Consider the following 16,224-nt stretch of genomic DNA (forward strand, 5'->3'; position numbering starts at 1 on the left):
CTAGCAATCCATACGGCCGCTAGGGAGGATAGAGCACTGGACCCGAAGCCGCAAGACGGAACGAACCAGATTTGCTATCTGACAGTCCGTGGTATTCATAATTGATGACCCATCGGGTAGCGATACTGGTAGGTATACCACAGGAGATTCTACCCGGATAATCTGCCCCATGGCAGAATGTGCGGCTGCATCCAGCAGGTCATAGTCTCTTGCCATCTCCTCTTTTCACGGTGCAGAGATAAAAATTAGGAACCCTCGATCCATCAACCTCTTAACAGGGAAGTGGAGAGGAATTGTCCGCCCTCTTGCATCATCCGCTAAATAGTGGTGATGCAGAGGGGGGAGCTCGTACCCCAAAAAGGGTGCCTCTATATGTCCACAGAGTTCAGGTCTCCAGGTAAACAGGACAGGTTGTCTGGCGTTAGGCCTGGATGCAGAAGAGGAAACATGGAGACGACACTCCGTGTGATCGTCTGTTGATGGTGTGGGGAGATCGGTGCCCTTTAAAGGACCCGTCGCCCTTAAAAAACAGGCCAGGCATGGCCTCTCACGTAGAGGCTCCTGTCCAGTGAATCGCTTATCCGAATTGAATGGCAAATGCTCTCGAGGGAGTTTAGTCTCTGAAGCTCTGGCAAGCTCAGGCAATATCCAATCCATATTCAGAGCCTTGTTGTCATCAAATCATTGGTGAGGGAGCAGGAAACGAAAAACTTCCGTTTTCCAGATGCCTGTATGTTTCTAGACGCCTGCACGTTTCTAGAATACTTGCGGCCCTTGCTAGCCGACGGCTCCCATGTAGGATAGGGACCATGTATATTGGTCCTGCGAGCACTCCAAACACAGAGGGTACACAGAGGGATTCAATCTCTTGGTCAGAGAACCATGGATTGGTCAGTGAAGAAGTCCACTGAGGGGAACTAGAGGATAAAGCTGGGGTCGGCGGCGGAGGGCTCCTTGGACTGATCAAGCGCCTTTAAGACCAGGGAATACTGGTCATGCACCTTTAAGACCAGGAAATACTGGTCATACGCCTTTAAGACCGGGGAATACTGGTCATGCGCCTTTAAGACCGGGGAATACTGGTCATGCGCCTTTAAGACCGGGGAATACTGGTCATGCGCCTTTAGGACCAGGGAATACTGGTCATGCGCCTTTAGGATAAGGGAATACTGGTCATGCACCTTTAAGACCAGAGAATACTGGTCATGCACCTTTAAGACCAGAGAATACTGGTCATGCACCTTTAAGACCAGGGAATACTGGTCATGCACCTTTAAGACCAGGGAATACTGGTCATGTGCCTTTAAGACCAGGTACTTCTTTACCCGGGTATACTGTCACCCCAGTGTGAGCTGGCCGGGTGGACCAAGATGGCCACCGAGAGTTGCAGAGTTGATAAAATCTCGCAGAGAGCGAGAAGCGCCAATTTGGGGGGCGGAGCCACAGACACGATGTTGAATAGGCCTAAGCCGGGGCCTAAATTTCTGTAGCCGGCGGACGTCACCAGTGGGTCGTTCCAGGCAAGACTTCCAGGATGCGGCCTACAAATCGGCCGAAGCCGGGGACTAAATTTTTGCAGCCGGCCGGAGCGTTACCTCAGAGAGGTGGGCCACAGGGAAGTGGCTGAGGCTGCCTGTCAGCATGTGAATATCCCTCTGAAGATGGATCCACTCACCATTGGTGCGCGTCCCGGCATGGAGCCGCCGCGGATGTGGGTTTCAGCGCGGTTCTGTGCAGCGTGGACGGTGCAGGGATAAGCCTCAATCCATCATCCGTTTGTTAGGGAGGTGGAGAGGAACCGTCCGCCTCCTTGTGCCATCCGCTATCACAGTGGTAGGGCAGTGGGGGCTGCTCGGACGCCATAGAGAGGGGCCTCTGTACAGCCACGGAGTTCAGTCCGGGTGGACAGGGCCAGTTGTCCGGCATTAGGCCTGGCTCCAGGAGAGGATACATGGAGGCGACACTCCATGTGGTCGCCCGTTGCTGGTGTGGGGAGATCGGGACCGTGAAGGAACCGTCGCCCCTGAAGTGAGCTCAGGCATGGCTTCCCACATCGCAGGAGAGGGTACGGGGAGGTATACTCGCCGTGCTCGCCTGTTGATGGTTCGGGGGAGATCGGAACCTTGAAAGGAACCGTCGCCCCCTTCACTCCGTTAATTAAAAAATAAAAATTTACAGAAAAGTAAACAATAAAATAAAAACGTTGGGGTCTGAAACAGACCCATGTGCCTCCTACAGACGCTAAGCAAGAACTGGTTAGCTGAGAGCCAGCAGGAGGGTGTATACTGCAGGGGAGGAGCCGAGAGCCAGCAGGAGGGTGTATACTGCAGGGGAGGAGCCGAGAGCCAGCAGGAGGGTGTATACTGCAGGGGAGGAGCTGAGAGCCAGCAGGAGGGTGTATACTGCAGGGGAGGAGCTGAGAGCCAGCAGGAGGGTGTATACTGCAGGGGAGGAGCTGAGAGCCAGCAGGAGGGTGTATACTGCAGGGGAGGAGCTGAGAGCCAGCAGGAGGGTGTATACTGCAGGGGAGGAGCTGAGAGCCAGCAGGAGGGTGTATACTGCAGGGGAGGAGCTAACTTTTTTTGTATCACTTAGTGTCAGCCTCCTATTGGCAGCAGCTACACCCACAGTCTGTGTCCCCCAATGAGGCGAAGGAGAAAAGTATTTTTTCAGGTTCAGGATGGGAATGACCAGACCGTCATTTTTGGGTACTTTGTACAGGTTGTAGCGCCACCCTAGGAACAATGATTCCTTGCAGCTGAAGGTTGTGGATGGTTCAGAAGAAAGCAAACGAGAGAGGCTGAGACTTTAGAGGGGACTAAAGAACCTTTTAGGGAGGCAGAGAAGCAAATTTGATTTTGTAACCCAAGTAACCACCTCCTTGACTCAAGTGTAGTCTATGTGAGCCATCCAAACCTCTTTAAAAAGGAGAGGAGATGTTCCCCCACCCAAAAAGTGAGTTGAGTGGAAGAAGATTTTCAGAAAGTGGAAAGCCTTGCAGCGGAGAGCCTTGTGATGGGTATGCCATAAAGTTTAGGTTTGAAAGAGTGCTGCCTGTAACTGGAGGAACGGGAGACTTTCTGTTGCCCCTCACGGGAGGGAGTCATGAAAGGAGCAAAACGTCTGGGAGTAGCTAGAAAGCAGAGATCGTCAATGATTTGGGGGCAGCAGAGCAATCTAGCCCCAAGTAGCACCCTTGATTATCTAAACGCTTCCTGTCTAAGAGCTTGCTACAGAGAATAGAAGCCCCGTAAGGACCTTTTAGACCCCGGTCAGCAGATCAGGAACTAAGCCAAACAGCATGCCAAAAAAAAAGCCAAAGTTTTGTCACAGGCCTCCAATTGTGTTGACACGAGGGAATAGAATTTGATGTGTGTAGTAATCAAGAGAGAAGATAGAGAAGTTTCTCGAGGGGACACAGATGATAAACCCTGGGGAAGCTGTTTGGCTAAGAACATACAGGCACTTGCTATCCCACTATCACAGGACAATGTAAAAGCAAGTCATAACCTGGTGTCGAAAAAAAATACTCGAGAGGGAACCAATATTCTTATCAAGCAGATCAATGAGTGCTATGCCAGACAGAGGCACGGTATTGGCCATGCAAAGGCTAACTACTAGGAGGTCCACACAAGGAGATGTCGATCATTTGGCAACCAATTCCAAGACAAACAATAAGGCGGCTTCAAGCCTCCTTGAAAAAGTATGCGCCTATTAAGGCGTTATTCTATACGCAAAAGTCTTTATGGTTAAGAAAGGCAACCTGTTGATTGCGGTGCCGACAAAAGGAAACTGCTTTCTGGGAAGTGATGACTGACTCGTCCTTAACCCCTTTCTGACCTCGGACGGGATAGTACGTCCGAGGTCAGAACCCCCTCTTTGATGTGGGCTCCGGCGGTGAGCCCACATCAAAGCTGGGACACGTCAGCTGTTTTGTACAGCTGACATGTGCCCGCAATAGCGGCGGGTGAAATCGCTTTTCACCCACCGCTATTAACTAGTTAAATGCCACTGTCAAACGCTGACAGCGGCATTAAACCGGCGCTTCCGGCCGGAAATGAGCGCATCGCTGACCCCCGTCACATGATAGGGGGTCAGCGATGCTTCTGTATAGTAACCAATAGAGGTCCTTGAGACCTCTATGGTTACTGATCCCGGATAGCTGTGAGCGCCACCCTGTGGTCGGCCCTCATAGCACACCTGCAATTCTGCTGCATAGCAGCGATCTGATGATCGCTGCTATGTAGCAATGGCGATCGCGTTGTGCCAGCTTCTAGCCTCCCATGGAGGCTATAGAAGCATGGCAAAAGTAAAAAAAAAAAAAAAAAAAGTGAAAAAAAAAAATTAAGTTTTAATCACCCTTCTTTCGCCCCATTCAAAATAAATCAATAATAAAAAAATCAAACCTACACATATTTGGTATCGCCGTGTTCAGAATCGCCCGATCAATAAAAAAAAGCATTAACCTGATCGCTAAACAGCGTAGCGAGAAAAAAAATTTGAAACACCAAAATTATGCTTTTTTGGTCGCCGCGACATTGCATTAAAATGCAATAATGGGCGATCAAAAGAATAATGGAGACGCTACGGGTATCGGGAAATGGCGCAATTTTTTTTTTTTTTTTTTTTTTAGCAAGTTTGGAATTTGTTTTTTTTTTTTGAAACATAAATTTTATTTATTTACAAATTGTGTCAAGCATTACATCTTATTGACATTAAATTCTTAATAATTAACACAACGTTATGGGGATTAGGGAAGGGAAGAGGATAGGGGATATGGTGACATTACAATAACTATCCAATCATAATCTCTATATGCGAATCTGCAAAGTTATTTAAGAACGGTATTTAAACGGAAAGATAACCAATTGTTCCATTTTTTATGAAATTGAGCTATATTATTATTAGATGTAGCGATTATTTTTTCTGATAGGCAATTTTCGTTGATCAGTGATACGATCTCGAGCAGTGAGGGGCATTTGGAGTTTTTCCAGTAACTAGCAATTTTGATTCTTGTTGCTACAATAATATGTACAATCACTGTACGGAACTCATAGGGAAACGAGTCCAAATCAATAGCGAGTAACGCCTGCTGTGCATTAAGAGTCACCGGTATACCACAAATCTGGAACATCAGATGATCTATGGCTTCTGTCACAACTCCACCATATATGTAGCATGTCTGCACAGGGGTCTCCACACCTCCAGCACGTGTCTGGGGAATTGCGGACCATCCTAGACAATCTACTGGGAGTGAAATACCACCAATATAACAATTTCCTGGCGTTTTCTATGTGGTTAGTACATTTAGATTGGCTTCCAATAACTAAGAAGGATGCCCTCCACTGATCCGGTGTGAATGTGCAGTTTAGGTCTTTTTCCCACTTTTGCAGGTATGTAGTTAGAGAGGGCAGAGTATTCTCCAACATACAGTCGTAGCTTGTGGACAGCGCCCTAATCTGTGATGTCGGGTTCATCAGCATAGAGTAAAGTTTAGATGGCGGTGCAGGCATCTGTTTTTTCCTTATTTCCTTTAGGAAATGCCGGATCTGCAAATATTTGTAAAAATCCCTTTGAGGAACATTGTATTTATCTCGTAATGATGTAACATAGTAACATAGTTAGTAAGGCCGAAAAAAGACAATTGTCCATCCAGTTCAGCCTATATTCCATCATAATAAATCCCCAGATCTACGTCCTTCTACAGAACCTAATAATTGTATGATACAATATTGTTCTGCTCCAGGAAGACATCCAGGCCTCTCTTGAACCCCTCGACTGAGTTCGCCATCACCACCTCCTCAGGCAAGCAATTCCAGATTCTCACTGCCCTAACAGTAAAGAATCCTCTTCTATGTTGGTGGAAAAACCTTCTCTCCTCCAGACGCAAAGAATGCCCCCTTGTGCCCGTCACCTTCCTTGGTATAAACAGATCCTCAGCGAGATATTTGTATTGTCCCCTTATATACTTATACATGGTTATTAGATCGCCCCTCAGTCGTCTTTTTTCTAGACTAAATAATCCTAATTTCGCTAATCTATCTGGGTATTGTAGTTCTCCCATCCCCTTTATTAATTTTGTTGCCCTCCTTTGTACTCTCTCTAGTTCCATTATATCCTTCCTGAGCACCGGTGCCCAAAACTGGACACAGTACTCCATGTGCGGTCTAACTAGGGATTTGTACAGAGGCAGTATAATGCTCTCATCATGTGTATCCAGACCTCTTTTAATGCACCCCATTAATGTTCCCAATTGAGGTGGTTTTGGGTAAATTCCAATTTTTAAGTTTGAGGTCCGGGATACAATGCTCCAGTGTCTCTATAGGAGCTTTGAGGAATGCGGTTTGTATAAGGCCTAATTTATTAGTCAACACTCTCCATAGCTCCAGAGCCGCGTCTATTGTTGGGGACATTTTTAGGTTTCTATTAGGGACTTTAGTTTGATGTGCATGGTAAAAAGCTGAGACATTGGAGGTTCTCATCAGATGTTTTTCAATTGCTATCCAGTGCCGATCATCATCATTATTCCACATGAATCGTAACTGTTCGAATAATGCGGCCCTGTAGTACCGGACCACTGAGGGGCACCCTAGGCCACCCTTACTCATAGGGATGTAAAGCGTGTCCGCTTGGACCCTGGGTTTTCTCTCTTGCCAAATGTATTTTAAAATCATTGCTTGAATCTCTTTTAATATTTTCATTGGGAATATGACGGGGAGATTGCGGAACAAATACAGTATTTGTGGGAGAATGAACATTTTTACCGATGCAATCCTGCCCAGCCATGATAGTTCGTGTTTCTTCATACGTAACATGTCAGTTTGGATTTTCTTCCTCAGAGACTCATAATTCAATGATAGCATTTTATCTGCCGAGAGTGTCAGCCGAATACCTAAATACTCAATATGGTCATTTTCCCACTTAAAAGGGTACTTATTCTCAAAGCTTTTGGGGTGTTTTGTGAGAGGGGTCAGGTTTAATACCTGGCATTTAGACACGTTCAGCTTATAATATGATATTTTAGTATATGAATCGATTACTTGCATTGCTGCCGGTAATGATTCTGTCGGGTTTGTTAACGCTAGAATGATGTCGTCAGCAAATAAACCTATTTTGTGTTCCGTTTTATTCACCTGAATTCCTGATATCATCGAGTGTGATCTAATTTTCTGCGCTAGAGGCTCAATCACCAAAGCGAATATAAGGGGTGATAGCGGACACCCCTGTCTCGTCCCGTTAGTAATAGTAAACCTGTCCGACATCATTCCAGAGACAGAAACCGACGCTGATGGGTGAGAATATAGCAGAGTGATTGCTTTAGCAATATTACCCGCAAATCCGAATCTGGCCAGAACCTCAAACAGGTATCCCCAATGCACCCGATCGAACGCCTTCTCCGCGTCCAGGGATAGAAGCAAAGATGGCATCCGGTCCCTCCCCGCCACATGGATGAGGTCAATCATTCGTCTGGTGCCGTCCAATGTCTGTCTAGATTTGATAAATCCAACCTGGTCTCTGTGCACCAGGGAAGGGATCACATCGGAGAGTCTATTTGCTAGGATTTTTGAGTACAGCTTGAGGTCAGTATTTAGTAGGGATATTGGCCTGAAATTACTTGGATGATCGGGAGTTTTTCCTGGCTTGGGGAGGGGGATTATAGTCGCTTGTAACATTTCTTCTCGTATTTTGCCCGTTTCAAATATATTTTGGAGGACTAATAATAGATGTGGGGACAATATTTGGTTGAATAACTTCAAGTATTCATTAGTTATACCATCCGGTCCTGGGGATTTATTATTTTTTGTTGCCTGAATGGTTTGTTGGATTTCTTTTTGGCTTATAGGTTGATTTATTGCCATCAATTTATCCTCTGGGATTTGGGGTAAAGATATGCTATTCAGGAAATTATTAATTAGCTCAGCATTGGGTTGTGGGATAAGGTTATCGGTCTTGAGATTATAGAGTGAGGAGTAATATCTTGCGAAAGTATTCGCAATTTCTTTAGGGTTGTATATTTTGTTCTTTTGATCATCTTGTATGTGAGCTATTTTTTGCTTTGTTAATCTCGCTTTAATCTTATTGGCAAGTATTTTACTCGCCTTATTCCCCTGCCAATAATATTTCGCTTTATTCCACCTCAAATTATGCTCATATTTATATTGGAATAGCTGATATAGTTCGTATCTTGCCTTTTGTAGTTTTCTATATACCGTGGGTGATGGGCTATGTTTATGGATGTTTTCCAATGTTGCTATATTTTTATTGAGCTCTTCTATTTGTCGCATTCTCCATTTTTTGTGTTGCGCTGCTATCTGTATTAGCCGCCCTCTTATATAGGTCTTGTGGGCGCACCACACTGTGGTCGGGGATATGTCAGGGGTACTATTGATATCAAAAAATATCTGGAGAAGGTCGTTAAGTTGGGATTTAATATTATCTGAGGCTATTAAGAAGTTATTAATTCTCCACGGAGAATAAGTTAAATTATTGTACGTCTCTTTAATTTGGCATGTTACAGGAGCGTGGTCCGACCAGGTTATGTTACCAATTTTTGCTGATTGTATATTTTGAAGGAGCCATTTATCCACTACTATTAGATCTATTCTTGAATATACTTTGTGTGGGTTGGAATTTGTTTTCACCACTTAGATAAACAATAACCTAGTCATGTTAGGTGTCTATGAACTCGTAATGACCTGGAGAATCAATGTCAGCTTTAGCATTTAGTGAACCTAGTAAAAAAGCCAATCAAAAAACAAGTGTGCGAGTGCACTTTTTTTGCAATTTCATCGCACTTGGAATTTATTTCCCGTTTTCCAGTACACGAAATGCTAAAACCAATGATGTCGTTCAAAAGTACAACTTGTTTCGCAAAAAATAAGCCGTCGCATGGCCATATTGACAGAAAAATAAAAAAAAGTTATGGCTCTGGGAAGGAGGGGAGCGAAAAACGAAAACGCAAAAATGGAAAATCCCAAGGTCATGATGGGGTTAACTTGGAGATAGTCCATCACTGCCCACATAAGGGTACCGTCACATTTAGCGATGCTGCAGCGATCTGGACAACGATCCCGATCGCTGCAGCGTCGCTGTGTGGTCGCTGGAGAGCTGTCACACAGACAGCTCTCCAGCGACCAACTATGCGAAATCCCCTGGTAACCAGGGTAAACATCGGGTTACTAAGCGCAGGGCCGCGCTTAGTAACCCGATGTTTACCCTGGTTACCAGCGTAAACGTAAAAAAACAAACAAACACTACATACTTACATTCCGGTGTCTGTCCCCCGGCGCTCTGCTTCTCTGCACCGACTGTGAGCGCCAGCCGGATAGCACAGCGTTGACGTCACCGCTGTGCTCTGCTTTCCGGCCGGCGCTTACACAGTGCAGAGAAGCAGAACGCCGGGCGACAGACACCGGAATATAAGTATGTAGTGTTTGGTTTTTTTTTTACGTTTACGCTGGTAACCAGGGTAAACATCGGGTTACTAAGCGCGGCCCTGCGCTTAGTAACCCGATGTTTACCCTGGTTACTAGTGAAGACATCGCTGAATCGGCGTCACATACACCGATTCAGCGATGTCTGCGGGAGATCCAGCGACGAATTGAAGTTCTGGACTTTCTGCTCCGACCAACGATGGCACAGCAGGATCCTGATCGCTGCTGCGTGTCAAACACAACGATATCGCTATCCAGGATGCTGCAACGTCACGGATCGCTAGCGATATCGTTCAGTGTGAAGGTACCTTTAGATCCTGCTTGGCTGAAGCCAGCTTGTAAACCTGCTTGGACTCAGAAGTGTCCCCCAGGGATTTAGACTGAGCAGGGGGGAGAAATGGTCTCATGCACTGTGGATCGATCAGTCCTAGGAGTGACCTGACATGCAATCCTATGTCGCTTGTGAGAGCACATGAGAAGGTGTGGGTCAGGATCCTCAGGTTCTGTGTCACAGAGGGGAGCGGGAGCCGATTGGGTAAAATGGGCTTGCAAGTGCTGCAGAGGATCCACCATAGATTAGGTGAAGGTGGCCATGTTAACTATTGCCAGAGGAAAAGACCAGACAAATAAAGGGGGAGTTTGGTTCCTTAGAGGAGTCCGAGAGGTCTAGAGCAGACCCCCTCCTGCACAAGTAGCACAGCGGACTGCATGTCAAGAGTTTGTCGCAGCACAAACAAAATAGGGATAAGACATGGCTCCTGGAGAAAAAGTGAAAAGCCGCCCAATAGAGCGACGAACATGCTTGACAGGAAAAATCAAGGCGTTGTTCTCTTAGGGTATGTGCACATGCTGCGGATTTTGCTGTGGAAAGAAAAAAAAAAAAAAAAAAAAAAAAAAATCGGCAGTGCGGTTTACCTGCGGATTTACCAAAATCAGTACTGAAAAATCCGCAGGACTTTCCGCAACATGTGCACGTAGCCTTACCCTACTTGTAGCAGAAAGAAGACTGGTGCTACAGACTGGAGGCTTCTGAGATGCAGGGCCAGCAGGAGCCTGAAAAGGGGGCAGAATAGTCCCCAGAGGAAGTAGAGCCAGGCCGGGGGAGGATGACAATTTAGTCGTGCCTTTAACAGCTGTGGGTGGATTGGAGCTCCACTGGCGGCTGCTAACCAGTAAAATCCTGCTGTCAATCACCGACAGTGCAATTTAACATGTGCTGGCCGGAAGTACGTCAATCATTGTTGTGGGGCGTCAATGGGTTGTTTTGACAGCAAGGGTCTGTTGATGACCCTCACCATGCCTGTCATTACCATACTCCTGTGAACGCCGGTGATAGACTACTAATAGCACAGGTGATCGGACAATCACACCTTCAGGTCTCCTAAGGGGACTAGACTTTACTGCATGCATGCATACTGACGATATGTGACTAGAATTTGCTGCTTCTTATTATTGGAGTTATTCAAAAACACAACTTGTTCTGCAAAAATCAACCAACACTCATACTGCTATGTTAAAGTTAAAATAAAAAAAAAGTTAAAACGTTTTGAAAAAAGGGAAGGTAACACAAACGAGTAAAGATAAAAATTGTGTGCAGAAGGAAAAACATGCAGAGGCTGGACAGACGTCTGTCTGAGATGGTTTAGCGAATCCTGTATTGAGCAGGGGGTTGGACATGATGACCCTGGAGGTCACTTACAACTCTACCATTCTATGATTCTATGCAATTTAATAATACAAAGAGCATTAATCTATTCCAATCCACTTACAGGAAAGTCATTATCGATGATGGCCTGAAGATTGTCACCATTTTCACCCAGGTCTCCATCGGACGCTGCTGTAACAGAGCTCAGCTGAGCCGCCCGTCTCCTCCTCTGAACATCTCTGCAAAAATTAAACGTTATAATGAGCAGCTACTATTTTATTCCATCGAAAAGTAAATGTAGTGTTATCAAAGAAACGTAGGATAGAACTCACTGTTTACGTCTCACAGGAGAAGCGGTGGCTGTGGGCGGAGGTTTTTTATGTGCGGCTTCGACAGCTAAGCCAAAAAGACAGATCATTAGTGATACTATTTACTGATTAAGGTTAATGCTCTGCAGGTTTTAACAGTTTAAAGGGAACCTGTCACCTGAATTTGGCGGGACAAGTTTTTGGTAATATGGGTGGAGTTTTCGGAGTGTTTGATTCACCCGCTGGCTGCATGCTGGCCGCAATATTGGATTGAAGTTCATTCTATGTCCTCCGTAGTACACGCCTGCGGAAGGCAAGATTGCCTTGCACAGGCGTGTACTACGGAGGACATAGAATGAACTTCAATCCAAAATTGCGGCCAGCATGCAGCCAGCGGGTAAGGAAAGGGTGAATCAAACACCCGAAAACTCCGCCCATATGACCGACAACCGGTCCCGCCAAATTCAGGTGACAGGTTCCCTTTAATTTTGTAGAAGTTGGCAAACTTACTAGAAGATCATACTGTCAGGGGATGTGACTGTACATTTACCATGTGTGCGTACAACAGGCAAAACGTATAGATTATTCACATGGATGTGAAAGGGGAAAATAAGCGGAGCCCCTGACGCAGCGGCGGAGCCCCTGACGCAGCCAGCTTTCCGCTTTATAAATCTATGATACAAGGCTGGGAGCGTCACTCTGTCCGAAGCCTTTATAGACTGCGCAAGAGCCAGCGCAGTCTGGACCCCACAGAGTGACGCAGCCCAGGAGATCGCGGTATGCGTAAGCACTGAACGCACACCGCGATCTCCAACGGAGAAGCAGGGACGTGCCAGGAGGGTGAGTATGCTATATTCACCTGTCCCGTTCCAGCGCTGCACGCCGCTCCATCTTTCGGGCCTTCTGCATGTGACGTTCACAGTTCAGAGGGCGCGATGACGCACTTAATGCGCGCCCCCCTCTGAACAGTCACAGCCAGAGGAGCCGGAAGACGGAGCGGCACGCAGCGCTGGAACGGGACAGGTGAATTTAGCAAGTGTCGGGGGCCTGAGCTAGCGGCGACTCCTGCACCTGACCCCCCACAGCGCGCCTGTGTCCCCGCCTGCTCAGGTCCCCCAGCACTCGGCGCCCAGCGACGATAGGTGAGTATGATAGATTATATATATATATATTTTGCAGCAGCATATGGGGCATATACTATGGAGCATCTTATGGGGGCCATAAACCTTTATGGAGCAGCATACGGGGCATGTACAATGGAGCATCTTATGGGGGCCATCAACCATAATGCAGCAGCATATGGGGCATATACTATGGAGCATCTTATGGGGGCCATCAACCATAATGCAACAGCATACAGGGCATATACTATGGAGCATCTTATGGGGGCCATCAACCATAATGCAGCAGCATACGGGGCATATACTATGGAGCATCTTATGGGGGCCATCAACCATAATGCAACAGCATACAGGGCATATACTATGGAGCATCTTATGGGGGCCATCAACCATAATGCAACAGCATACGGGGCATATACTATGGAGAATCAACCTTTATAGAGCAGTGTATGGGTTATATGGATGGGAGCAGCAAATTACAGAACGGGGGTGCAGGATGGAGGCAGCACATGACAGAATGGGGCGCAGGATGGGTGCAGCACATGACAGGATGGGGCGCAGGATGGAGCAGCACATGACAGGATGGGGGCGCAGGATGGGTGCAGCACATGTCAGAATGGGGCGCAGGATGGGTGCAGCACATGTCAGAATGGGGCGCAGGATGGGTGCAGCACATGTCAGAATGGGGCGCAGGATGGGTGCAGCACATGACAGGATGGGGGCGTAGGATGGAGCAGCTCATGACAGGATGGGGACGCAGGATGGAGCAGCACATGTCAGAATGGGGGCGCAGGATGGGTGCAGCACATGTCAGAATGGGGCGCAGGATGGGTGCAGCACATGACAGGATGGGGGCGTAGGATGGGTGCAGCACATGACAGGATGGGGGCGCAGGATGGAGCAGCTCATGACAGGATGGGGACGCAGGATGGAGCAGCACATGACAGGATGGGGGCGCAGGATGGAGCAGCTCATGACAGGATGGGGACGCAGGATGGAGCAGCTCATGACAGGATGGGGACGCAGGATGGAGCAGCACATGACAGGATGGGGGCGCAGGATGGAGCAGCACATGACAGGATGGGGGCGCAGGATGGAGCAGCTCATGACAGGATGGGGACGCAGGATGGAGCAGCTCATGACAGGATGGGGACGCAGGATGGAGCAGCACACGACAGGATGGGGACGCAGGATAGAGCAGCTCATGACCGGATGGGGGAGCAAGATGGGAGCAGCACATACCAGGATGGAGACCATATACTAATATAAATGCTCGGGTTCAATAGCTAGTCAAGTATATTGGAATTTGTTCACATTTGCATCAATGTTGACATATTGTAGGGGATTCCACTGACGTTAATGAAATCTGTGATGAGATTTATGAAATTTTATAGAGTATTAATAGGGTTGTCTGGAACTTTAACACTGATGGCCTATTGTTAGGACAGGTCAACAATATCTGATTGGTATTACACCAATAGAATTCCTCAATCTTATATTAGGATCCCCTCAAAAAATGTAGACAACAAGCTATTGAAGAATAAAGGAGTACTGATCCAATGTATAATAAAAAATTTCAACAACACATTTTATTAATTAATAAGGTACATATCATAATAATAAATTCAAAAGATATGGATAATTTACAGATAGGACAAAGTACATGAACCAATGAATGCACAGAACATGACTGTCACCACATTAGAAAAAGGATAGTGGTATATAATGACTCCCTATGAAGCATGCGTACCATAACCATATCAAGACAGAATATCAATAAATACCACCCATTGCTCCAAAAGATATTCCTATAACCTACTGTCAACACATATAATAATAATTTAGGTATAGTGGGCTAAATGCGTGACTGCCGCCATATGACATTAGTTTTACAATCTATAAATAGTTAGCCAGCCACAAATATAAATAGACATAATCAATACCCCTGAACAGATCTTAGACTATACCTGTTATCATGGTGTAAGAGACGTTCGTGCACGAAACACCTTAGGTCAACAATATCTGATTGGTGGAGGTGCAACATGCGGCACCCCCGATCAGCTGTTCCTGTTGTGGGTTACTGTACATCCAACACCTATTCAAATCAATAAGGGGTGGATGTTCAGTACCTAGGAGCGGCCATTATTCCGTCGACTGAACTGTGTCATGCCACAGACACCAGGAACTGCTGATTCACGGGGGTGCCGCGTGTCACACCAGCACCAACCAGATATTGATGACCCATCTTAAAGGGAATCGGTCAGCAAATTTTGCCGCCATCAAAGTACTGCAGTGCGCAGGCACTGGGAAAGGTCAGAGAGGAACACTGCAGTACTCTACTCAGCCCTCAACAGGGCAGAGAAGGACGCCTGCGCAGGAGCGCCGATGCCGGGGAGCGATGAAGAAGCAGGAGGGTGTCATCGCAAGAAGATGGGAGGTGCCGGACCCTGAACTGCGACACCCATCGGACTGGCATTACAGAATGCTGTAGATAAGCCCTGAAAGACAGTGGCTGCAGATTATAGCGGCAAAATCTGCTGACAGGTTCCCTTTAAGGATACGCCACCAATGTTACAGTCCTAGACAACCCCTTTAAATTCAGGAGTAATACATCAATCACGTTTACTGTAAAGACATAGCTATACTTACTGATGGAGGTAGAGTTATTGCTTTGTGCAGATGTCTCTGCTACGAAAGTAGAGCTGGTGATAGGTTGTAAGGCACCTGGTGTGTGTAGAGGTCGTAAAACATACTGAGTAGCCAATATTGGGGTAGAGGTCTGCTGTATCGCAGGATGTGGATTCAGGGAACCTGAAACAGCCAGAGGGGAGGTCAGCATTCTCTGCCGTAATCGGTCATTTATCCCCTTTCTTGTGCGTGCTGTGGAGTCATTAAAAAAAAAAAAAAGTTTCTTTTAATCTATTTGAAAAGTCTAAAAACAATTCACGTAAAATAATGATAAAGCTAGGGTCACATTGCGTTAGGGCAGTCCGTTTAGCGCATAGCGCTACAGACTGCGCTAATGCAATGTCCCAAAAGGGATTGCGTTAGCCGATCCCGTTAGCGCAGATCCCCGATCCACTCAAATGACGGCACATCGCTAGCGCACGCCCAATGTGGGTGTGCGCTAGCGATGCGTTCCCCATAGACAGTAATGGCGGCGTTAACGGACTACGTTACACCGCGTTATGCTGCGGTGTAATGTAGTCCGTTAAACGTACCGCCATAACGCAGTGTGACCCTAGCCTAAGAAAGTCAGTGTGCTCTATGGAGAACAGAAAAGAAAAAAATAAATAAAAATAAAAACATAGCTGAAATAAACGACAAAAGCTTAAACGGTCAATTTGTCACATGCAATAGAGCAGAATAATTGCACTGCAGTAAACACACTGATCATACAATCCTAATCCAGATTTCCTCTTTGTCCATAATGTAGTGTAAAGGCAGATCAATGGCAATCAATTTATAAGTGTATTCCTACCTCAGAAAGTTGATGGTCATCTCTTAAAAGGGAATCTGTCACTAGGTCTTTGCTACCTCATCCGAGAGCAGCATAATGTAGGAAGAGAGACCCTGATTCCAGCAATGTGTCACTTAGTTTACTGGATGCAGCAGTTATGACAGATATTTATTAGATGTAGCAGAGCTCAGAAAGCTGCTCCCACCCACAGCACAGCTCTCTGAGTGCATGGTATAGTGACTGTAAGCTGCCAACC

At 46.5% G+C, this 16,224-nt stretch overlaps 1 protein-coding gene across 4 annotated transcripts in view; it reads right to left on the reverse strand.

Moving 5' to 3' along the window:
• The window catches only part of NPAT (nuclear protein, coactivator of histone transcription), a 99,677-nt gene that overhangs the window by 58,207 nt on the left and 25,246 nt on the right, over positions 1-16,224 (reverse strand). For 2 of the 4 annotated variants that reach the window (XM_069759144.1, XM_069759143.1), the window contains exons 6-8: positions 15,158-15,388; positions 11,412-11,475; positions 11,204-11,318 (exon numbers count right to left, since the gene is read on the reverse strand). In XM_069759144.1, the coding sequence (XP_069615245.1) occupies positions 11,204-11,318; positions 11,412-11,475; positions 15,158-15,388 (410 nt within the window). The remainder of the gene's footprint in view (positions 1-11,203; positions 11,319-11,411; positions 11,476-15,157; positions 15,389-16,224) is intronic. The other 2 variants (XM_069759146.1, XM_069759145.1) reach the window with 1 other exon arrangement.

Source organism: Ranitomeya imitator, chromosome 3 (genome assembly GCF_032444005.1).
Source record: "Ranitomeya imitator isolate aRanImi1 chromosome 3, aRanImi1.pri, whole genome shotgun sequence".
NCBI classification, from domain to species: Eukaryota; Metazoa; Chordata; class Amphibia; order Anura; family Dendrobatidae; genus Ranitomeya; species Ranitomeya imitator.